Genomic DNA, 25,627 nt, shown 5'->3' with positions numbered 1-25,627 from the left:
GGCGACAATTACTGGCAATCGGCAGTCGGAATTAACACTTTTCAACTAGCAGTTGCCATCGTTTGCGACGTATTGTAGAACCGACTTAATACTCCTAACGCTTTCATCCGTCGTAAAAACTAGATAATCAACAAAAGTGTATTCACTTCCAAATCAAAAAGATTTCCCCGAATTTTTTTTTTCCTTAAATCATATGCATAATTTTTCACATATTTCTGAACTACCAATTTCTTAGCTACTGTTCTATTATTAACGTCTATCTTTTTAATTTAGAATGTTCCTTCTCGAGCGCTGTAGTCAGTGACACTTCTTCCGATTGTTTTAGAAATATAAATCACCGCGTGATGCAAATGCGAGCGATTTGAGGAGCAATATGTAGATTCGACGACCCGCCTTTAGTAGTTCCGCCTTTCACGATCTTCCTCTTTTTCATCGCGCCGTCGTCGCCTCCGTCGAATTTTCTCATATTGCGTTACGTTCAAAAGTGCGAATCGCCGAGAGCGGCGCACGAAATGTCTATTTATTCATGACGTACGAGACTCCCAAGGAGAACGAGGGCTGACCCACATTTGCCGCCGACCGAGCGACCTCCGTAGGTGGAGGTATAAACGGACACGCCGGCCGCATTATCCTTCGGCCGTCTCCTTCTCTCTCTCTCTCTCTCTCTCTCTCTCGTGCGAGGATTTGAAATTCTGAATGAAAAATACCTCCCCGCGTAAAGACGTCGCGTAATATCGAGCTCGCGAGGAATGCCGATCTTACTGTCGAACCACCGAAATGATCAAAGTGTTAAAGTCATCGACCACAATTTCATCAACCATAGCTTTATAAATGCGCGTTTTATTTTTATATTAATAAGCAAACGATTTTTTAAATATAATTTTGTAAAGTCTGTTTTATCGAGAAAAATCCAATAAGACAGGTCAATTATCTGAATTCCGCCGGATATATGCTTCATAACGTCAGGAAGAGAGAGATTTAGTAAAGGTTGCAGTATGGAATACGTTGTTTTATATTTATTATACTCAGAACTGCGAGCGAGCTAATTCAGTTTTCCGCGAAAAGAAATTTTCTGCCGGCGATTGTTTTAATGATGAGCAGAGGGGTGATTTTTCAAACAGCTGTTGATCGGCTTTCCGATCGCGAAGTCCATCATTTACGGTAACCGACGCTTTTTCACGGATGTGAAAGTGTGCAGTCCAGGACGACCGGTAAGGTAGAATACAAGTAGAACAAACGAACGAACGGACGAACGAACGGGCTTGTGCGGTAGTTGCAAAATCATCCTGAGATCGCCGACTCGGCCCGGCTCGACTCGGCTCGGCTCGACCGTGCCGTGCTGCGCTGTGCTGTGCCGTGCCGTGCCGCGTTGCACTGCGAAAGTTTCACAACACGGCCATTGTTAGATGGAACGATGTCGAAACTGCATCAATTTTAGAGGAAACGAGGCCAGAGCGCAGAAGGAGCATCGTAGTATATGCCGACCTTCGAAAACGCGCGGAAAGATCCGAGATCTCAGACTCGAAAAATTCTGCGGTCCCGGAAAGACTTGAGAGATTCACTGAGAGCGAATCTTCTACTTTCTGCGAAAATAAATCCATCCACGAACGATCGAAAATAATGCGTTATACTTGCGACTGAACCGTCAATAAAATTCCGAAATTATTCTTGAATGTTATAATCATCATTATAGATAATAATATGGATAATAATATAACAAGAGCATTATGTGAATAAAAGTACAAACACTGATGATTAGTCTCTTATTGTTAGATCCAAGAATTTTTACATTTATTAATATTTTAATTTTTATTAAGATTTTTAATATAGCTACAGAAACATTGTTAAATCGTAGATTATTCTTTAAAACAAACTCTGTCGAGAAAATTTCTGATTTGATTGTAAAATTGAAAAAAGGAACTTTCCTGATAATCTCTTGATTTTTCTCGATAATCCTCAATAAATCAATAATACACGGTACATAGATGCGCTTTGAGAGCGACGAGAATAGGGGGGAGGACACCTGGTGGGATAGAGGGTTGAGCCGGGTTGGACTGAGCGTTCACGGGGCGTCCCGACGTCCCGCGTCAATAGCGTGTCCCAGAGGTAGACGTCACTACGCGTGAAACCGTCGGGATAACGCGAGAAGGGGATGGACTCCATTTCCCGTGTAACTGACCATTCCTCATTCCAAGTTTCCGCGAGGACGTAGGTACCGAGCTGAAGCGTGGCGCGGCGCCGCGAAGGAAGACAGCGAAAGCCGCTTTTGCGTTGGAAAAGAGAGATTTAGGAAACGCGGTAATTGTAAAGTATTAATCATAATATTGGTCAAGAGATTATGATAAAATGGATTTTGAGTAATAATATATTAATCGTACACATATGGAAATAAATTTTAAATGAATCAATTTTTCTACGAGCGATTTTCACATATCTTTTATTAAAGATATATTGGAAAACGTATAATGCAGAAATGATGTGATATTTTAATTATTATTTGTGATATTAACTAATGTTGATTGAAATTATTATTGATATTATTATTGCATTTATATAAAATAAATCGAAGATAAATTGTATTTAAGTAGTAAATCCTTTTATGAGAAAGTTTAATTAAGTTGAAAATGCTGTCAGTTTTTGATTTTATCAAGATTAGATATATTTCAATTAACGAGAATCTTTTTTATTCATCTAGATTTTTAATTCCTCTAAATCTTTTTTTTTCATTATATATAGTTCGTTCTCTCTTCAATTTACATATATTACCAGAAGTTGTTTTATATATAAGCTATTAAATGGTCTTTTTATATTCATTACTATTTAATTTGTTACCGAATTTATTCTTCAAAAATCGCGAACATTGATAATGTTAAAATATGTCCATAAATTTTAACAGGTAAATCAGTGAATTATTATCAAAAGCTATACTTCATAAAATCTATATAATTTAACAAAATAAAATACATCTGTCGTTGTGTAGATGTGTGTGTAGATGTGTGTCATTTTTATTATTAAGTTTAATTCCAAAATCTCAGGCACCAATAATACACGAGTATCTCAATAAAAATATCAGACATCAATTTTACAACATCCCGATAAATTGTAGAGAAATAATCAATAATATCTCTCGTTATCTCTCTCTCTCCCCTCCCCCTCTCTCCCTCTCTCGTTACTCCCTTTGAAAGCTGACGACCCGTTCGTAATCTGTCACAACCGCGGAAGGGTTGACCCACGGCCGCGGGGTCAGCAGCGTTGGTCAACGACGTACGTATACGTTTACATCGTTTACACGCCCCCGCAGGACTGCCGAAATAAATGCCGGTAAACAAACACTCGCCCTCATACGCTCGCTCCCGGCGTCGCTCACGGTGACGATCACGAAAACAACATGCGCGACGTCCATTCAAGAGTTTGCGCGCAGATTCCGAAAGCGAATCGCGCGATACGTACGATAGACGTACATCTAGAAGTCATTTTATTCGTTTATCTATCTTTTTTCTTGTTTCTCCGCGTCAAAAGTTGCTATTGTTCTATATACATATATAAATAGGCATTAAAAATCGCGTGCAAAATTGACATTAGTAAAATGAGGGAATGAATGTTGGAATTCAGCAAAGCATTGCAGTTGATATTAAGTATCCTAATAAAAATTGCGCAAATTCATTTGTTTTTTAATTACAATAAAAACTTTTATCCTTAATAATGTGAGCCATATGACTTTTTTTCGAACAGAAATATTATTTTGCTAATTTTGCTAAACGTAACACAGCTATCCTGATGCGACACAGGCGAATATCGTTTTTCTCTCAGCATCCTCCTTCATTAAGGTGAATAAATTTCGGCTAATTTGACGCGAACATATCAAGCGGTAAAAGCGGGAGAGTCGTTGACAATGACAGGTAGGATTTTAGACGAAGGGGATGACGTAGCCCCTCCCGATATGCAATCTGCGACAGGCACCATTAGGTGCTTTCGAGGACTTACGAGGCGCACCTTGGTAACTTTCGGGGAAAATGAGAAAGAAGAAAACGCCAAAGAAAAACGAGGGTGATAAAGGGGAAAGCAAGGGGGATACGGGAGGGGGAGGGGGATGAGTTTTGTGACCTCCGAGTACGCCTCAAATATTTACGCTACGCCCGCAACAATGGGAACAATATCGGTTGCCTGGCAACCGCTCTGTTCACGACCAGTTCTACCTTTGGCGAACCCCTCCCTCCCCTTGCCCCCCCTCTCTCTCTCTCTCCTCCCTCTCTCACTCCCGCAACTAACTCATTCTCCCCCTTCCCGTCACTCCTACGCGCATCTCGCTCTCTCTCTGTCCGTCTCGCTTTATCCAATCTTCCACCCTTGCGTCTCATTGGCCGAGGGACAGAGACGAGTGATTGACACTGTTATACGTGTAAAAGAGTGAGAAAAAAGGTAGAAAGGAAGAAAATAGGAAAATGCAAACGAGGGGGAGAGAGAGAGAGAGAGAGAAAGAGAGCGAGATGAGATGAAGAGTGGTAGAGAAAGGGGATTCCGTGAAAGAAAAAAACGACTTCTAATTATTCTGTATTCGCACCTCTAGCAGACTTTATTTTAGCGAAATTATGAGTCGAGTAATTATTGTATATACGGTACGTTCGGATAAGATCGAGAAGCCTGCAGAGAGTAAAATTGTAAAGAAGGGATTAAGGTTTCAGCGTTAATTTACGGCACCGTTGTTCCATGGTGATTAATACGAAAATAATAAGTATATACGTAGCGTATAATGAAAAGCGATGTGTCATGATTACAACGCGTCTTTATCATATTTTTGAAGAGATCCCTTTCACGTGTCACAAATGAAGAGTTAATTATAACCTAATTTCGCTATTCTTTTAAATTAACTTCTCTCAATTAAATTATTTACTCTTTCTATCCAGCCTTGTGTGCTCTTGATGCCTCTGCTGATCTAATTATATGTTTAAGAAAGATGTTTATAAAGCTTTTGAAAAATCGCGAGAAATATTCCAACCAAAAATACTCGCCCGTGAAGAGATCGTCCCCGGAGACTGTCAAAGAGAAAGGGTAAAAAAAGCACAAACAGGGAGACGCGGAGGGTAGTAGCGTATATAAAAACGCATAAATAAGGATGAGTGCAACGAAGGTATGCTCGGTGTACCGCTAATGTATACGCTGAATCTGAATATTCAAGTTCAGAAGATCAAGAATAAGAAGAAGGGAATCGAGTGAAGACGAGGATAAAGGGATAGGAGAACGTGAGAGCCGAGGAGAGTCGTGGACGAGCGAGAGGAATGATCGGCATTCGCGTGTATATACCGGGTGCGTGCGTAACCGGCCAGCGCGCGCGAGTCTGTGTGCGCGTCTCTCCGAGAGTGCATTAGAGAATGAGCGGAAGGGCGAACGGGGGTGAGAGAGGCGGTGCGCGCGCGAGGGTGGGAGGGCGGGGGGGGGGAGACGGAGGCGCAGCAATAACGGACGGGCGAGAAGAGGAGGGCAGCGGCAGTAGAACAAGAGGGGAAGGATCAATGCCGGTTGCTAGGACAACCACGGCACCTGATCTTCCTTCCATCCATCCTGGGGAAGCGAGTACTTCTCTCGCTCAGTCCGACCCCGCGCACCATGACGGCGCCGGAGGGGGTCAGAGGGGGCCACAGCGAACCGGGGGTTCCGCGAGGAACCCGCAAGAAGAGGGCGATCCACGGAGAGGACTCGCGATTTCGGTCCCCTTCCTCCCACCCCCGTCGATCTTAAGCGCGACGAGAAGTCGTCAGTACGTACGTAGGATGCTGTCGGACTTGACACGGATTCAGTTTCGTTCCCCGTTCGTCTGTAGATTTTTCATTCCGGGAGAATTTCCGGGCGAATTAAATCTTTTGGAATTCAGCGGCAGATATTGGTGCAGAATCGGCAGAAGTTAAGTGAAGTTTTAAGCAAGATCCAGGTGGAGAACCAGCGAGAATAAAAAAAAAGTTGAATCGATCCTCTCGTAGAGAATTTATGAAAATCGGTAAAACTTGCTGGGAGATTGATGAAAATTATCGGTGGGGAGGGGAGAGGGGGTAATGTCGTGCACGGAAAGTCGTGCGTACGTTGGCGAACTCTCGATTGCCAAAATTAGGCGAGCCACGGGCTGAAATAAAATTTAGACGGTAGGGAAATGTTCGAGGGGGAGGCGAGAGAGAGAGAGAGAGAGAGAGAGAGAGAGAGAGAGAGAGAGAGAAGAGAGAGAGAGAGAGAGAAGGAGAGCCCCCCGTTTCCGGGCCGGCCGAAAATTCTCCCTCGGAAATTCGGCGCGGCGCGATCGATTTTCGCACGGGGAACGATCAATATGCTGGGCGGCGCGGGGAGGAGGCGGAAAACGAGCGAGGGGGGCAGGAAGGGGTGGCAAAAGTATTCATTGTTTCGGAGAGACACGACGCGCGCGTGTTCCTGCGCATCGGCCGGCTAACGGCGCGAGTTTTGGCGGGTCGATGCACCATTGTGTGTTGCCTCGTTGGCTGCGTTCGCTTTGTTTTCGCCTTTCTCTCTCTCTCTCTCTCTCTCTCTCTCTCTCACCCTCTTTCTCTTTCTCTCTTTCGTTCATTTTATTCCTCCTCCTCTTCTCTACGTTATGCGTTTTGCTCGTTTCAACGTGTTTTACTCATTTCCGCACCTATACGCGAACGCGCGTTATACACTCGCGCGAAATGATTCGCGGAGGCCACTGCCGAATTATATTTGCGGCGCGTCATTTCGATGTAAATACTCGTAGAATTTGCGGCAAAGGAGGGCGATAAATGTAAGGGCATGCGATAATTCCAGTCTCGATAAAATCTGATAAAGTCGGAGGAAAATAACGATTTACATATGTGATAAATTAATTAAATCCGGGATAATTTAAAGAAAGATAATAGGACATAACAAATGCGTTATAATAATAAAATTGTACCTTTCTTTCGATATAACGTGATTCTATAAAAGAAGGGAACGAAATTGATGAATCGTATGATTCATGGAAGCCACAATCGAATTATTCGCGACCTGCCATTTCGATGTAAATCATCGAAAATCAGAAGAAGCGAAAAATATGTGGTTTTCGTGAAACGTGCATCAACGAATTCTTTCCGTTGAATTTTGTAGAGAAAATTCTATTTTCAAAGAAAAGCTATGGGAGAACGAGAGAGAAATCGCCAACAAAAAAAGAACGATATACTTAAATTCGTATAAAAGACGTTTTCCACGAAATCATAAAAATCCAGATCTCGGAAGAAAACATGAAAATGCAAAATTGGTAACGTTCGAATATGCGAATATTACAACTTTATGCGTAATGAAATCGTCGATTTTAACGCTCAAGACCGGATAAGAAATTATCTTGAGTTCCCTCTTTTCCTCTCTACTTCCTCTTCTGGACCCCCCCCCCCCTCTTCTCTCTTTCTTGATCAGGAAAACGATCTGTACATTCTATATAATAATGAGATAACCCGGGTCGATCAGCAACAGCAGAAGCAGCTTTTTCAGCGAACCAGGTTCACCTCCCACACTAGCGACCGATGATACTTCAATATTTGTTTTTCTTTTTTCATTCATTTTCCATGCCCACGTACCGCAATTCGGGTGAACGATGTTGTGAACGAAAAATGATTCATACATCACGAAGCCAGCGTCCGACCTCGTGACATATCCAAATGCATAATACACGATGTATCCCCCATAATCCCATCCCTCCGTCTTCACTGCGTTATTTTTTAATGTCTCTCGGTCGATTCACGGTTTCGTTTTAAAGAATATTGCTCATTCAGGAGAAAAGATAAATGGTGACACAACAACGTCACGTATTCTTTAATTGATTTCAGGTGGATTTTGTTTCATAAAGCTTTAATTCGAGGTTTATAATGTTAAAAAATAATAATCCAATTGTGAAAAATCTGCCATTAAAGAAGAATATAATAGAATGCTTATGCTATGAATTTATATTCTACCTTGCCCCTGCGAGAAAATGATGCTTTTTTATTTAGACTCTTGAATTAACCAATTGCTCTAAAGCCCGTATCAGACTACGGATTGAGATAGAGATTGGATTGAAATTTAATCAATCAGAAATCAGAACAGAGAAAACTGATCTCAAGTTTAGTAAACTTTGCTCTGATTGGTCAAATTTCAATCCAATCTAAATCCTAATCCGTAGTCTGATACGGGCATAAAGACATCTATACTCTTAAATTAATATTTTACTATTTACACTCTTACTAACTAACAGTTTCTCCTCAAACCAAGTTATTAAGATAATATGTATTAACAATAAATTTACATAACTTTACTAAAATTTATTTCATTAAAATATCCGGACTTAATTTTTTTTTCCATGAAAAGCCCTAAACTCAAGTATTCCGTATTTAAGCAATAATGGGGAAACCCCAGAATATCGATAACAGAGAACAAGTCCTTATTCGATATCAATTTCACTGATAAGATGACAACGTTTTTTTTTCTGTTCCTTCTACGTCATAACGTACGTCATAATTGAATTCGAAAACTTTGGTGAAGTTAAACTGTTACTTCTGTCGTTCTCTTTTTTTTTTATTGCGACGGACAACGTGTTCTTTATTCATGCGCTCCGATTGTGTCCAACGATCTTCAGTCGTCGATAACTTCATCAGTCGGCGCACCTTGACCCGTCCCGCCAGTCATTTCGTTCGTATATGCGCGCCGGGATAACCCTCCGATTGCAAATTAACCGGAGGATGTGATTCTTCGGCGCGAAAAACACGCCGAGATTCCACGCTGCGCGAGAACTTAAATACACATCCGAACGATTGTTAATTGAGTTCAATTTATCCGAGCTTAATTGGCGAGACGCAGAAACAATTGGACGCCGCTTGTAAAAGATTGAAAAATAAAAAAATTGGGAAAATCGAATCAGTTGATTTAAGAAACTAGAACAAAGCGAGAAAGAGAGACACTTCGAAATTTCGCCAAAGCAATTTTCCGTTGTATAAAAATTTAACGACAAGTATCGACTTAATTCGCGTTTTCTTTTCAACAGTGACAATTTTTGAAGTAACGCATTCAATATTCGCGATCGAATTTCTGAGCACAATTAATCATTTCGACGAGATTATCAAATTATTTTGCATCGCATCGCTAAATTAACGTTTCTAATTAAACATTTCTATTTCTTGATCTTTCCAGACTTTTCCATTTCTGAAAATATATTACAAGGAAAAGAATAGGAAATTGATATAAATAATTTTCATCGTTATCTGGTATTCTATTCAAATTTGTATTTAGAGATTTCATTTTAGTCTTATCATATTGAGAACATTTCTTATTTCGAATATTTTAAATATAGCGATTTTAAATATAATAAAATTACAGATGGCACTAAATAATTTATAGGTACATAATACATATAAATAATGTTGTAGATATGAGGATATTTTTTATTTCCGCACGATTTTAAAATATGAATATAGATATAGCACTTACAAGCATATAGATATAATTTTCTAAATGTGGGAAGCTGTGCTTCGCGCGTGATGCGGGATATGATAGGTTGTTACTTCGCGTAGGCGCATTTCAATCGGCTGCGGGCCGATTTTGCGACACACATACGTCATGGACGCTACCTGCGAGATAAGCACGCCGGAAGTGCGTCAGAACCCGTTATACTTCTCACGTGAGGCCACACGGCGTGCGACAAACCGGAAAATTTTCCCAGATGCTCGCTCGAGACACGAGATTGGACTGCGCGAATTACATCGGACGATATTGAAAGCTCTTTTAAAACACAATCGAATTGGTAAAGACGCCCGTCCCAATAATTGAGAGGTTCCAGTTCGAATCATGGCTGGATGATTTTTTTTACAATAAATTTCTCATAGATTTGTAAAATGACCAATTTTATCAGTAATATCAAATTTCCAATTTCTACATATAACTGCGTTTCAAGAATTATAATCGACGCGTGGTTTCACACAAAGTATGTAAAACGAAATATATAAAATTCACAAAATATGGTAATATGGTTATTAGCCATAAGATCCCATCCGAAAATGTCAATATTTATTTATTCTATGTTATACACATCTACTTACTAAAATGTTCTTTTCAAATGTGTATTTGGGAAGATTTATTCAGGTAAAGTTGAAATTACATTACATAACTGACATCACAAAATGACCTTAACATTAAACTTTGAAAAACACATTCTAGTTATACATACGTAATAAGGTCCAGTTTCCGGAATTACTGGAAAATTTTTTTCCACAGAAATCAGACTTCAAGTTTGAAAATAAAAAATAAAGTGTTAATTGTAAATCGAGGTAAAGCGAGTTAATAAAGAAATGATCTCCACAGTGTTAAATCATTTCGAGGACAAAGATTCAGAATATTTTTTTAGTCGCATATAAAATTAATTTAGCATTCTAAAAAATGTACTGAAATAAAGAATGATTATATTAAAAAATAAAAATGCTTCTTTCACTTTATCACCTCTTTTATATTCTTAGGCCGGAAACTTTTGGGCCTTTTACTACGTACTTCTCGTTTTGTTAAATATTGTAATATTGCACGTAACCGCGCGAACAAAACAAACGTGCAGGTATGAAAAAATAAAGGAAAGTCGATTTCTATATGGGATCGGGGTTTATCAATCTTCCCGATATGATTGCAACAATTTTATGCAACAAAGCGTCCGGGGTAAAGCCTATCGCGATTACATTCATTATTTACGATCGCGATGCGTACACACGCGTTACTATGCGCCTGCATTTTCCGCGGAGCACGTGTTTACCTCGTATGCGACAAATATGCGACCGTCACACGTGCATCAACGTGACGGATGTGGCGGTCGAGCGTAATGTGGGGCACGGTAAAGGCCTTCAGTTTGAAGAACTTACAGGTTGTGTACATTGATTTTCGGATGTTCCCTCTATTGTCCATTCATTGCTACGTTGTACACGCTCTATGACTCGCTTAAAACATTGAAAACTGCGATAGTTATTTTAATGAATCTGGATTTTACTAATAACCTTGCCTTTTGTTGCGTAGGATGGAATCGCGAATCGCCTACGTGAAAAATATATATGTTTCATTATTTCAAAAATTAACTAAAAATTTTCATCAATGACTTCGTGTCTGCAAAATCAGATATTTTTTAATAAAATAAATTAATTTTATTCGCAAGATATAAATTCTATTTCATAAAACGATATATAAAAAAAGATTGCGTGGTCCGGTTAATGTCATCCAGTGATGAAAAAGGTTCACGATTTTGATCGAGAACTATTTCGGATGGTCGAGAAGTTATTTTGTAGAGGCGAAACAGATGTAGGCTTGAAAGGCGAGGGGACTATTTGGGTCCCGGCCTTTCGGTGGGATCAAGGTATACAGACGGAACTACCAACCTCAACCTGGTCGTTCATTGAATCGAGAGAGGCAAAGCCAGCTTTCTCACTCGCTGCAGAAAATATCACTTTCAAAGTTTCTACTCGCGATAGTAAACGTCAACGCAAATAATTCACTTATTTCATAATTTAAGGCCGTTCGATAGAAAACGTATACGAGAGAAATGTCGAGAAGTCAATCAAATAAAGTATGGAAGCGCAATATTTTTCTCATTAATTCTTCAATTCCAGTTTGTGCTCAAATCATCCGCAATGATAATAATAATGCAGGAACAATAACGCAATTTTCTTTATCGAGAGCTTCCTCTAAGTTTACTTTTCCTATTAACGAATAAGTAAAATCGACTAAATAACCCAAAGATGCGGAAGGACGAAAACGCTCGGCGTATCGCATCATCATCTAGCCCGTCGCTATCCTTTTCCCTTTCCTTTCGTTTTCCCCGGGCTGCTTACAGTTTACTTTCTAATTGCGGGTAATAGTACGTGCTGCAGTGTTTTACTTCGTTACTCTCATTCAGGTATCCAGCAAAGCGCTTGACCCATTGTGCCCAATATTGATGACTGGACACGAATCTACAACCTTTTTCTATTTATTTACTCACAAAGCTACACGATAGATGGGCAAAAAATAAATCAGCTGTTCGGAGAAATCTTGATGAAAAATGAGCGATCGAACCGGAGAAACTCTTTCGAGCGACCGAGAATTCTCCAACATTGTTTGGTATTTAAATAAAGAGGAAATTTCCGCGTCAATGGCATAAATTTCTGCAATCAGTTTCTTCGAAATTTGATAAGTTCACACAAATCTCTTCATTCAATTCAATTTCGCCTTTTTTTTTTACGTGACGTTTAAATTATTGTACATAAACGGGCGCGCAGAAGTGGATCGGCGCGCTATTGGTTAGTTGACGGTATTTATACATAGATACTAGCTTTACACGCCCGTTTATCTAAGACACTTTCGCGCGAGCGTACTCGTCCGTATTATTTATCAATCTTGAATTCAGGCATTACGAACCTCGAAATAATAATACTCGTGACGAACTCGGGGCGCCAAGCTGGCACCGCATGGACTTCTACTCCAAAATTATCGGCAAGAATATATACCTCGCGCACCGAGATACTTCTCTATTCCAAAATCATCGAGTGCCTTTCCTGCCCCGAAATCGCTAATAAGGAAACCTCCTACTCGCGCGCAAACGAGAAAGCGAGATAACGCGTGACATGTTTAACTGTTCAGCGATTATTGCAAGCTCTCTTATACATACTCTTTTTTTTTCCTGTTACTTATCTTACCGAACAATCGAGGAGCTTGTTGCCAACCGAGTGTCTATCCGCGCCTGCATTGCACCTGCAGGACCCAGGCAGTTTTTGCCGAGTGGCACGGCGAGACGCGTCTCTTCGGCCGCTTTACATTGCAAATAACAGTATCTGGACGATTAACATCATATCTTTAACAATACCTCTTTCTCTCTCTCTATCTTCCTCTCTATCTCTCTTTCTCTCTTTCTCCCTTTCTCCCTCTTTCACCTCTCTCCTTCTCCCACCTCTTCAAAGTCGCTCCTCTCTCTCTCTCTCTCTCTCTCTCTTTCTCGCTCTCGTCGTCGTCGTCAAGCAACTGCGCCACATATCGCGGGGTTCCGGCTCCGAATGGAGCCCTCCCGGTTCTAAATCTCCCTCGGGATGAAAACGATCGAGTCGCGAGGTCAGGGAAAAAGCGAAGGGACTCACCGGTTCGCCGACGAGCGTCACATCTCCGCACCGCTGAGGAGGACGTTGCTGGCTCGCGCCTTCTTCCTCGCCGTCGTCGTGATCACGATGATCGTCGTCGTGCTGGCGGCTTCTTCCTCACCTCGCTCCAGCAACTCCCCGAGTTGTAATCCAACTCCAGCTGAATCGAGATCTCTCTCTCTCTCTTTTCTCTCTGTCTCTCTCTCTCTCTCTCTCGGCCGGAGTGATATCACTGCGCCGCGGCGGACAAAGCCATCTTGATGAGGGCACGCACGCACAATCTGCCTGACCGCCTCTGATCGCGACGGTCAGGTCCTCTTGCCAGGACGGGAGGCGGCTGAATGAGAACACGGCGCGGTGGAAGAGTATTTCATGATGGCGCCACGAGACGGCTGTCGCTGTCGCCACCGCCATTGCTGCCGCCATCGCGCCGTCGTTGCCGCTGCCGCCGCCGCCGCCGCCGCTTGCTGCGTCGACATTCAGCCGCGACGGTTACCAACAGTTGAAAGGGTGTGACGAGGTCTGGTGAACTTTTTGTGGACTCTTCCCGGAACACCCCGATAACGACGCCAACAAAATACGCTTAGGGCCGGTCTACAATCAGTCGTATGTCAGAGTCGGATGTCGGAACGTAGCCGATGGTCCAATGAGGAAAATTTATTTTTGAAAAAGAAATTCTCTCATTGGACCATCAGCTACGTTCCGACATCCGACTCCGACATACGACTGATTGTAGACGGCCCTTTAGGAGGAGTCATAAGGATATTTTTGAAACGATGATGACGGGGATTGGATGGCCAAGTGGCCTTGAGAAGCTTCCACCTACGATCGGCTAGCGACGCTACTTCAAAGGCGGGAACTTTGAAGTCGCTGGTGGGTTGGACTCTCCGAAGGATCGACTCTTTGATCGAGGTGACGAAGATGAAATAGAACGTATGATTTGTGAAGAGTCTTGGAGCTATTCTCATTTCCGCAGATTCGTGTTATTAGCGTTGATTAGCGTCTTGAAACATTTATTTGAAAAGAAATCTTGAAACAGTTCAAATAACATGTTCGAAAAAAAGAGACGAAAACAGAAATAAATCGTTACGATAAAAATTAGAGGTCTGACGATAGCGCCAAGACGAAATCGAGCGAAACGTAAAATAGCAACATAAAATAAAATAATAATTGCGGTAAATTAAAAGGAAATAAAATAAATTCAAATAAAACGTAAAATATCTCTGATAATCACACAATTATACAAGCTCGTCGGACATCGAAATGCGATTTTCTTAAATAGATTTTATTCGAGGGCGCTAAACAATTATTATCTACATCTCTACAACAGGTATATACCTCCTTGCCTTCGTTGAGACGCTGCTTTGTCCTTGCCCTCGGCGAAAGAGGGTGGCGTCGCGAGAAAAAAGAAAATCGCACGATATCTCTTACAAATAGCACAATAAATATTTCTTTCTCTTCCCAATCCCATATGTTTCTCTCTCGCTTCTCACATCGCACTCTCTCACTCGTTCGCTCCTTCGAAGCGAATTAATTAATCCTTATTGGCACATTGTATAGTAGACTCTTAAGTATATAAATAAGTCGTAAGTCGATGCCTCGTTTAGATTATTAAATATATATATGTATATATATGTATAATATATATACTGTATATGTGTATATGAATATTCAATATCTTTATGTTGTATATACGACTAGAACTCCTCAACACACGTATCACATACTAATATTGACTATCGTGTTTCAGGACGAGACTCAGGAAGCTCTTCGCGTCCCGAGTCTTGGCGACGTTCTCGTCCTTCCGTTTGATTCGAAAATCGAGAATCCTCAGACGCAAATCCTTTCAATCTTCTGGAACCTTATCTTCGCGACTATCAGACGGATCTCCGTTGCTGGCTCGATATTTTTGAAACAGCTACGCGATTAAATTCAAAAAAGAATTCTCTTTTCTAAAAGAGAAAGGATTTTTTTTTTTAGAAGAAAATCTTTTCCACGAAGAATTATCGAGCGATTAAAACGCGAAAATCTCGAAAATCGACTGTCGGATGGACGAAAACGGCGCCGTCGTCTTATTGCTGCATTATTGACTGTAAGATCGTGATCGTGGTATTAATCACTTAATCGCTAGTACTTTCGCAATACTTTCGCAATACTTCCATCCAGACTTGATCTGGACGATTCCGAGCTTAATTAATCCTCTGGAGGGAATTGGAGCTTGAAATCACCGTACATTTTATTTTTTTTCGTGGGAAAGCTGTTTTTTAGATTCTTGATGAATTTCAGTTCTTGCTTCAACATCTCTTTTCGTTAATTTTTGATTATATATGATATCTCTTTTGTCTCTTTATTTCAATCTTGTCGTTTTCACGGAAAAGATAAAATTGTACGGTTCGTTCTTCCGCGTTATCGGATAAATAAGATACTTAGTATTTGAAAGGCTAATCTATCCTCTTTTTCCTTTTCTTCCTTTTTCTCTCTCTCTCTCTCTCTCTCTCTCTCTCTCTCTCTCTCTCTCTCTCTCTCTCTCTCTCTCTCTCTCTCTCTCTCTCTCCCTCAAGGGTTTAATTAGCACTTCAATAGTACTCTAATAATAAATACTTTCGTGGCCAAAGGCGTTTCCATTTCTAAAAGTACTTCTCCATATCTTCACCTCACGATATCTTACATTAAACATCGGTCGTCGTTCTTTTTACCTCTAATATCTTTTCTACCAATGCAGATTAACTTTGATCTTGGTTTAGCTTACCTTTTATCTTTCTCTAATTTTAGGAACTAGAAAAAGATGAAAAGTAAGTTAAACCGCGATTAAAGTTAATCTACATTGATAAAAATGGACATAAAACTTGAATCGTACTTCTCGCTGGTCGATCTTTTCCACGTTATCATCGTTTAATTCCGTGGCTCGCATTGTAATCGACCCTTCACAGTGCAAAAAGGGAGAAGAGATGGAGAAAAAAGTAAGACAAAAATCGATTCCTTAATTCGATTCACCGCTGGCGACCGTGCCGTCGGTTGGAGGGCCGGTCACGATTTGAGGCTCGCTCGCGGGTAGCCCCTGCATCTCCTGCACCCCCTGGAACAGCTTGCCGGGGAATCCCTGCAGGAGATCGTAGGAGACCGGCGTGGGCGGCAAGGCGGTGGTGTGCGCGTGCGGCGATTGCAGGACGGCGATCACTCTTCGGAGCTCCTCCAAGGCGTTTCCTGCGCGAACGGCACGTTTCTTATTAGTCAAATTAATTAAATTCAATTTTTAGTTCAACGAAGGTCACGTCACGAGGCTCGTTACCTTGCATAAGGATGTAATTCTTCGCCAGCAGGAGGGTAGCGATCTTGGATAGCTTCCTCACTGACGGACTGTGAGCGTAAGGGATGACGGATCGAAGCTCGTCCAGGGCGTCGTTCAAATCGTGCATCCTCCTGCGTTCTCGCGCGTTAATATTCAGCCTCACGCTCTTCCCCTGGCGAGTCGTCTTCGACTTCGGGGGACAGTTCAGTCGCGAAGCTGTGGGTCTAAAAAGAATTATGGGATTGCATATATATAGATATTATTAATTACATTTTTGATTGAAATTTTTCGGATGTGTTCTTTAGAAACATATTTTATCAAATGTGCGTTACAATAATCGATATATTCAGTTATTTAGATATTTCTTCATCGAACTTCCCTCTATCTTATCTTCTCGTTCCATTCTATCGACTTTTTAAATGACTCTTGATTAAATTAAAACTTTAATTTGGATCGAAAACGTACCTCTCGTCCGGTCGATTTTCGTCGGACAACGCGCTCGACGAGGCGTGTGGTTGCGGTTGTTGCTGAAAATAAAAGCCACCGAGACCTACGGTACCCAGCGGAGTCCTTCGTCCTGGGGCGCTTTGAGTGTGCTCCGACGAGTATGCCGCCGGGGGGCCCGAGACACCTGGATGCGAGGCCCCTGGCGTCGAGTACACGGACTCGAGGGCTGCCGCGGATTGTGGAGGCAGTGGATGCTGGAAGAAATATCCTGTTAAAATTTTGAATGGGAAGTGTAGTAATATTTATGGAATTATCATACTCGCATTATTATATTTCTTGGACATACACTGTGTTTCCTAACATGTGGGTTCCACTTCAGCAGTGGATAGGAGACACGAAAACAATGAAAAAAGTTCATATTAAAAATTGTCATATTTAAAGGAGCAATTTATCCGTGACTTTCTTTTATATATAACTCGGTATTTATACTCAAATACTTGTCTTCAAATTTCTGGAGTTAAATTTCTATTTTATGCCAACTTATACTATAAGCTAACTCCAATTTACCCGTTCTATTGTTGCTCAGAAAATATCGTAATTCTGTTTCTTGGATTACTTTTTAAATTTTGCAATTATCCACGCGAAATCGTCAACGGTTCTTCATGTTCTGCTTTACTTACGGCATTGCGATGCTCCCAGGCCCAGGTAGGATGCGACGCGGTACGTTGCCAGGATCCTTGTTGCGGATGCGACTCCGGCAGGCCCTCTCTGCGATCGTCGTCCTCCGTCGAGCTACTCTCGCCGTCGTAGGATCTCATCTCTCGTGAGGAGATTTACTTTCCCGATGTACCCGGCAAATCCCTTCTCGCGCTCCTTGCCCTCAATCCCTACATTCACAAATTTCAACTTTGCACTTTCTCCCGTCATAAAAGGAAACCTCGTTCGAATTTATTTCATCAATGAAATATATTTATTTTGAAATTTTTCGCAATTTTTAAACATAAATTTGAGAAATGGTTCAACTTATTTTTTTGTCTAATACGAGTCCTCGTTCCTAAATCTTTTCGCGCTTTCGCACAAATAATTTGTTCAATCTCACTGGAACTCATTTTATTAATGCAGTTTATTTAATTTCCACATCTATAATTATTAAAGCTTAAGACGTATGAATCGGCCTAACTGGCAATAATTTATTACTATATTGGTCATTATAGTCGTCAAGACGATACCACCGTAATTTGGTTCGATTATCGTCAAGACATACTTTTTGATCAAGGATTTAGTCATTATAATATAATAGATTTAGTCATTATATTATAATAACTAAATCCTTGGTCAAAAAGTATGCCTTGACGATAATCCAACCAAATTACGGTCGTATCGTCTTGACGACTATAATGACCAATATAGTAATAAATTATTGCCAGTTAGGCCGATTCATACGTTTTAAGCTTTATTATTTCGGACTGGCGAATTACAATTGTATTATAATTATTAAATATTTAGTCCTCAAGGTTTTGAATTTATCTGAAAAATAATCCGTGTTTGATTTTATTAACGCGATACAGTTTTATTTCTCGATGACTTCAAATTTTATCCGCCCGTTCTCAAGGAAGATTTTTATTTCCATCTCCGCGTTTTTCTGTTTAACGAGGCATCGCCGCCATTCATAAACGGAATAGGAGGCGTCATCGGTCGTTCTCAACGCAATCAATATCAAGTGGAACACTTACCGACGACAATTTTCTTTTTCCACTCCCCGCGCGTGCCCCGCGGGGTGCAGAATCCGGCGATCAGCAAAGTTTCTCGCGCCCCAGCGCGCAACGCCCGGTCATCCCTCCGCGTTTCTCTCAACAACCGTCCTGTACAAGCAGTTCGGGAACCCTCAAGAATCCCGAACCTGCGCGGACTGCCGTGGCCTCCTATTGTCCTGCCGTCGAGATCACCCGATTCGACCAGTCACAACAGCCATTTTAATTTGCTGGGGCTGACCGACGCGAAAAAAATATACCGTGACTCCTTCGTAGATCTCTTTTGCAGGACTTCCGTCTCGCGGAAGGGATGCTTTATAAATTCTTGAATTTCCTGTTTCACGCTAATGATTTTTAAAGTCGTTCCTGATGAAATTATCGCGCCCGAGCGTCGCACGTCCCAGACGTCGAGGGCACGCACGCGTCTCTCTCCGTTATTTGGCGGATCCTGCGCAGGAGGGAGCGCAACCCCTAAATTAATTCAGCCGCTGCGTGCCAGGGTGCGCCCCGCTACAGCCGAGGGATGCTGCGCTGGACCAGCGACTGGCGTACCCTGGCGGGTCGGGCCGAAGATCACCCTCGGGAGCGTCTTGTTACCATCGGGAAAGGAAACTCGTGTCCAAGAGAAGCAAGAGAAGTCGCTAGTTGCAGGATATAAATTTTACGTAAGAGGGAAGGCGTGTAGTTTTTTAATCTTTAACGACAGTTACTCATGAGAAATGCATATAAAAATCTCTTATGCAGTAGAAGTAATTTCGGAGCTAGAAATTAAAAAGTTGCGGAGAAAGTTTGAAAGTTAACGATTAAAATGGAATATGGGCTGCTAAATAAAAAATCTTTATCAAGGAAAAATGTATTCCAAACTTGCACATATACTCTTAGGAAGGAAATTATTCCTGAATTAGTTATTAATTGTTATACCTCAATAATCTATATTCTTTTACTCACACAAGGCAGCGAATAAACAAATAATGAGTTATAGTTAAATAAATATATTTGGCAAACACAATTGATAAACGCAGCAATATTTATTCCATTATAAATACTGAAATATTTGTTACTATCATAATTACATTTTATATATCAACTGTTTCATCTGTTTTCTCTAAAATTCTATATACATGTTTATTATTATATACTAAACTCTGTATATCTATTGCCATGTCGAACACGTGAGACCCCTCTTAATATAGACCCTTCGCTATTACAAAGAAATTAATCTCGTCAATCTCCCGCGATTTTACCATTTTCTCTTCCTCTTCTCCTCCACTCCTCCGTCCGATCTACTGTGTGTCGCGTTCACAGCTTGCCGGCATACATCGTCGTTGAATTTACGATTAACGGACACGCGTTAGCACGCGGAAAAACACCGCGAGCGTCGTTGGGAATGCCGAGACAATTCGGCGACGACCATCACCCCCTCTGCGTGTGAATCACCCGCCCGCGAGCGTTTCGCCCCACACCGCACGAACGCAAACAAACGGGTGAAGAGAGAGAGAGAGGAGAGAGAGAGAGAGAGAGAGAGAGAGAGAGAGAGAACCCGGTTAGTTTTACTTTTGCATCGATGTGTGCCTGTGTGCGTGCGTGCGGTGTGGGGCGAAACGCTCGCGGGTGTACGCGTGTGTGTTTTGCGTGCGTTTACCGTAAACACAACGCGATGCAATAATATTTTGCGCTGCCGCGGAGAAGCGGGGGCGCGGGACTCGCGTTGAGACGCCCGCAGCATCGACATCGCATGAATTAATCGAAGGGATTAAACGTGGTTGTTGTTTGCACGCGTACTTTATTTTCACGGCCGGGAGGATAATTAATGCCGGCGCACGAGTATTTGGAGGTGACTAGCGGATGCTTTATGGGCGAGATATAATAAATTTCCGGAAACGCGCGCCCGAAATAAATCCCCCGCGTACATTTGAATTAAACCGGAGGCTTCACTCGCCCTGGCACACTACAATTGGATTATTCTTAGTGTAATTAATTAATATTCTTATATTTTTATTACACGGGTATTAAAATATATAGCCGTGAAATAAATCTCTAATAAATCTTATGTCAGAAATATATTTAAATTACTAAATCGTGTAAATTCCCTCGTGATGTTATTTCTTGAAGTAACTGTCTTGAATGTAGCTTGAAATAAATATGTCTATGAATTTATTTATATTCTAATCTAAACGAATTAAGTTGTCACTTTTAAAAGGTGCTTTTTCATGCTGACGCTCGACGCTCGATTTGGGCGTCAAAATTAATCACGTGATAAATCACATGATAGTCTTTTGAATTCCACAGCGTCAAATGGCAAAAGCTCAACTGTGTTCAGCTTTGACGCTTGACGCTCGTTTCAGTCAATTGCTTGTCAATTGCAAATCGTTGACTTTAAATAAAGTGTATATATCGTTAAATAGTATATTGTACAACTAGTGGGAAAAGTGGTCGATTCCGAATGAGTGTGAAGTTATGCTATATTCATTCACTCACTCATTTGGGCTCGACCACTCTTCCCACGAGTTGTACATACTATTTTTCCTAACAAGAGCGTGAAATACGCCGCTTTTCGCGTTTGTTTTGAGTGAGCAAATGAAGCCATTTCTTAATGTTTACAATTTCATTTCTCCACTAGTTAAGAAATAGCTCCATTTCTCAACGCTTACGTCATCGATTGCGAAATGGATCGTTTTGCTCACTCAAAACAAGTGCGAAAAGCGGCCCATTTCACGCTCGCGTTAGGAAAAAATAATTAGACGTGTTTGACCGTGTGTGTTCATGAAAGCTGATATTGATTCCGGTCTTGAAGTTGGTCACATGACCAGTTTTGACGCCCAAATCAAGCGTCGAGAGTCAGCATGAAAAAGCCCCTTAAAAGCGACTTGGATAACTGAGTTTTTCTCTTATATTGGCTCGAATAAGTTTAATAAACATTTAATCAAAATGGAAATAGACTTGGTAAGAATAAATAATAAGAAGAAGGCAGATATACTCAAAGAAACATAATGGCCATCTTAAGCGCGGAGTTAAAAATAATCGAAGAGCTTTATAATATTTAAATTTCCATTCCGTCGTGAGCGACCTGAGAATGAAAGAGTTGAATCATTGAAGCACGCGTCGATGTGCTTCGCTCCCTCACTCGCGCGAGATACGCGCGAAATCTTTCTGGGTCGAGCAGCAACCGTAGCGCCTGAAGATTTATCGTTTCCTTCGCACCGAGAAATAGCCCGAGATTTCGAAAATGATTGCGAATGCGTCTGTGCTTCTCTGTATTGCACAAAATTAATTATGCCGGCACCCAAACCCATTAATAGAGAAGCATAAAGTACTCTATATTAATTTACTGTGATTGTAAGTATATTCTTATTTATTGTTCTTAAAATTTCTCTTAGTGATCGTCTAAAGTTTTAATATATGTGAACTAATATTCTAGATTTTTATAAATTCTTTCTATAATTATGTTTCCTTGATAATACGTTACAAGGCAATTACAATTTTTCTCACGAACAACTCGGAAATATTATCTCGACTACAGGACGTTTCAAAAATTGTAAACACTATTATTAAACAGTATTATGTTTGACTACATGATTACGAAGTATGATTGCGATTATTTTACTTTATTAATATATACATATATTTCTATAAATTTTTCAAGCATCGCTTAAAAAAATAATTTTGAAATGGTTAAATGCCGCTATTATCATCTCCCGTAACATTGTCAAGAACCTCTCCCGTTATCGTGTTAATATTATTTATTAATGATATCTCCTCTATAAATTCGTAGCAACTCCAAACATTTAGCTTGCTACATTGAAATACTACCTTTATTACTTTCTTGACGACATTATCAGAAACCAGGATCTGTCCCAGTTATCTTTTTTCACTAATATTGCATTGTCCCTCGGTACTTTACGCATTCGTCTCATAAATCTCAAGCGGATCAGAAAGACCTGCTCTGAAAGGATTAAACGCGACCGTCATCACCTACGATAACGTTAACAAGAAACAGGCCCTGTCCCAATTATTTCCGAAAGGAAAGACGTGCATCGACGAGTAACTGGAAGGCAGATCGCGGGAGAGAGGGAAAAGGATCGCATGTACGCATATCTATCGGTCGTACCGTACGTATAGATCGCGAGGCTGATGATAGAGAAAGAATGAGAGAGAGAGAGAGAGAGAGAGAGAGAGAGAGAGAGAGAGAGAGAGAGAGAGAGAGAGAGAGAGAGAGAGGGAGAGAGAGAGAGGAGAGAGAGAGAGAGAGAGAGAGAGAGAGAGAGAGAGAGAGAGAGAGAGAGAGAGAGAGAGAGAGAGAGAGAGAGAGAGAGAGAGAGAGAGAGAGAGAGAGAGAGAGAGAGAGAGAGAGAGAGAGAGAGAGAGAGAGAGAGAGAGAGAGAGAGAGAGAGAGAGAGAGAGAGAGAGAGAGAGAGAGAGAGAGAGAGAGAGAGAGAGAGAGAGAGAGAGAGAGAGAGATTGTGGTTGTCGTTCGGGGGTGGTTTTCGGGCCGACCGACGGGCGGCTGGACTCCTGAGGGATGAGGGACGACGAGGGTTGCCAAGGCAACCCTCCGTGCCAGCCAGCCTCGGCTTACTTTAGCCCGCTCGCTCTCGCGATCAATACAGCATCCCCCGGCGAACTCCCGGACCAAACGCACCCCCCTCCCGGCCCCGCTGCCCCCCGTCGCCGCGCCCCGCCGCGCACCCCTCCGCTGCTTCCCCCGAAGTACCCTTCCTCCGCGCGCCTCCTTCTCCTTACGTGCCTCTCCACGTGCGCATTACCGTCGACCGTCACAAGCCAACCCCCCTCGCGTCCCCCCGCTTCGCCTCGCCCCGTCATCTCGTGATTCCCTTCTCCGTTTATCTTCGGGTGTGTTTTACTCCGTGTTGCTCTCTATCTTTACCCCCTACCTTCTATGATGAATTTGTCTCGAAAATCTCGTTTTATGCAACGTTGTGTACTTGAGACACTTCTTTTGTTTATTTACGAATTATCGCTCGTTCGGCGTTTCGCTACAACATTCCCGACGAGCGGTTCGAGAGTCCAGTTGTAAACAAAACTATGGCTAACGGAGTTCAGCCACTCGATATTATGATAAAAAGTACGATATCGTGAGATACACATCAATGATATCGTGAATACTATATTGCTATAACCAAAATTTATTTTTGTTGTGTACAGTTTATTGTGTACAGAAATAAAATCTAGAAGTACGTGTGATGGCGAATTATTTTTCGTGTTGTCAATAACTGATTATTAAAATTTTTATTCATACACACATGGCGAATTTGGTGAAATTGTTAACAGCGCTGCTATGCAAAATCACGCTTTGGAAATTTCAGTGAGAAATCTGCGGTTCGCGACTCGAATTCGCAGTGCTTTCACCCCCGTCTCGCAGCTCCAGCCCTATCGTCAAAATTAACCCTCCCAATAAACGATCGCTTATCGAGTGACAGAGAAAGGAAGAGAGAGAGAGAGAGAGAGAGAGAGAGAGAGAGAGAGGAGGGAGAAAGTTAAATAATTAATCTATCGATTCGATTAACGTAAGCACGCGCGATATTCTCGCGTGATCCCCGCTGAAGGATCTAGGGCGCAATTAATTTTAATCAGACCGCGTCGCGACTTTTACTTAGAGAAGAGAGGAAGAGCGAGTGTAAATAAAATTTCGACTTCTCTCTCACGTGCCGGCCGCTCTCTTCCTCCTGCCCATTGCTTTGCATTTTAATTGCATTTCAGTATGCGACCCGTTTTGCATGTTAAAGCCGACCGCGAGCCCACTTATTGCGAGGGGGTGCGGGCGCGTCGCGAGGAGGGTAGGAGGGGAAAGGGAGAACGACGGGCGGCTCGTTACGTGCCGTTGATGCACAGGGGCGTCGTCGTCGTCATCCTCGTCATCCTCATCGTCGTCGTCGTCGTCCCCGGCCCAGCGCGAATTTGGTCCACGGATCATCTCGCGAGCGAGCGGCGCGGCGCGGCGCGGCGCGGCGCGGCTGCTGCCTGCGTCCGCTATCGACAGTTTTCCCAATCGTATCCGTTCCGGAGAATATTCTCCCCCGGCCGGTCCATCCCCATCCCCTCTGCGTCTCTCCTCGCCGCTGCCGACGCTTTCCGCCCCTCGCCCGCTGGGCGACGCTGGGTGTCGCCGTGAGCGTGAACGCCGCGCGCGATGCAAAAATCATTATATCTCGATGGGATATCAGTCATCCTGGCGAGTGAAGATTGTTCTGGGAATATTTTTTTTTCTTACGATCCATTGAAGAATGTAAATAAAATTGAATTAAATTAGCCGCGGTAGAGCGAGCTAGTTACAATAATCTGAATTAAATTAAATTGGCGTCTCGGAGTCTCTCTCTCTCTCTGCATAAATAAATTGTGACAGCGTAAACGTGCAGGGAAACTGAAGAAAGCGGGGGAAACAATAAAGGAGCGCGAAGACTGATTGTGATTGGCCCCAAAGTGAATTATTCCCGAGAACGATATTCTTTCTTGCCGCGGACACAAAAATGGCACACACGACGTCATAAACATAAATCAAAGAATAATGCCGCTTATATACTTCAACGGCATGATTTTTCCGTCGCGAGAAAAACGAGGGCGTCCGCTCGCTCTCCCCTCGTCTTCCTTTTCCACTTTAGATATATCGCGGACGGATCCGCGTGAGAAATGAAAGGATCGCGCTGCGTCGTGCCGCGTCAGCGATATCATTCTCGTCGGGAAACGGTCGTGTAACGTAAAAATTAAAGGAAGAACACCGTAGACCGTAGGCGGGATTGTACGCCGTGAGTGGCTGGGAAGCGGGCGACACGCGAGGGTGAAGAACGAGGGAAGATCATTCGGAACGTCCGGGTTTAATTGATGACGCCCGGAATCGCGCTGAAAGTCGCCGCGCACCGCCGAGCCGAGCCGCGCGTGCGATCGATCGATTCTCGCAGGCTCACTTTCCCACAGGAACGCTCGGATCGGGCAGTCGTCCAGGACTGCGTAAAACGCGAGTACGTGTTAATTACACAATCGCGCCGCGATCTACAGGCTGCGTGAGAAACTCCCTCCTCGTT

At 42.2% G+C, this 25,627-nt stretch overlaps 2 protein-coding genes across 4 annotated transcripts in view; both read right to left on the bottom strand.

The window, feature by feature from the left end:
- Axud1 (AXIN1 up-regulated 1) overlaps positions 1-13,245 on the bottom strand; it is a 38,252-nt gene extending 25,007 nt beyond the window's left edge. The window contains exon 1 of the mRNA XM_071701478.1: positions 13,104-13,245. The gene's annotated coding sequence lies outside the window, so the exon portion shown is untranslated. The remainder of the gene's footprint in view (positions 1-13,103) is intronic.
- Positions 10,082-19,037, bottom strand: Oli (Olig family). 3 transcript variants are annotated; one of them, XM_071701484.1, is made up of 6 exons: positions 18,573-19,037; positions 17,520-17,726; positions 17,159-17,212; positions 16,858-17,093; positions 16,393-16,616; positions 10,082-16,307 (listed from the first exon to the last, which is right to left on the bottom strand). In XM_071701484.1, exons 2-6 carry the CDS (start codon positions 17,655-17,657, stop codon positions 16,084-16,086), a joined length of 876 nt encoding a protein of 291 aa, XP_071557585.1. In that variant the 5' UTR covers positions 17,658-17,726; positions 18,573-19,037; the 3' UTR covers positions 10,082-16,083. The 3 variants fall into 3 exon arrangements, with proteins under 3 accessions (XP_071557585.1, XP_071557586.1, XP_071557587.1); XM_071701485.1 differs by having other exon boundaries at positions 17,186-17,212; XM_071701486.1 differs by lacking the exon at positions 17,159-17,212.
- Positions 19,038-25,627: the final 6,590 nt, after the last annotated feature.

The sequence above is a fragment of the Temnothorax nylanderi genome, unplaced genomic scaffold (assembly GCF_030848795.1).
Source record: "Temnothorax nylanderi isolate EJ_2023f unplaced genomic scaffold, tnyl_v1.0 TNYL_tig0026_pilon, whole genome shotgun sequence".
Classification (NCBI taxonomy): domain Eukaryota; kingdom Metazoa; phylum Arthropoda; class Insecta; order Hymenoptera; family Formicidae; genus Temnothorax; species Temnothorax nylanderi.
The sequence above is the reverse complement of the archived record's forward strand: the minus strand, read 5'-3'. Positions and strand labels throughout refer to the sequence as shown.

What these genes read in the sequence shown, in the direction of transcription:
- Oli (XM_071701484.1), bottom strand. Translation starts at nt 17,657, where the DNA reads ATGAGATCCTACGACGGCGAGAGTAGCTCGACGGAGGACGACGATCGC. An exon ending in CCTGGGAGCATCGCAATGCC is followed by an intron (nt 17,213 to 17,519) that starts GTAAGTAAAGCA and finishes CCACTGCTGAAG; the next exon opens with TGGAACCCACATGTTAGGAA. An exon ending in GAAAATCGACCGGACGAGAG is followed by an intron (nt 16,617 to 16,857) that starts GTACGTTTTCGA and finishes AATTCTTTTTAG; the next exon opens with ACCCACAGCTTCGCGACTGA.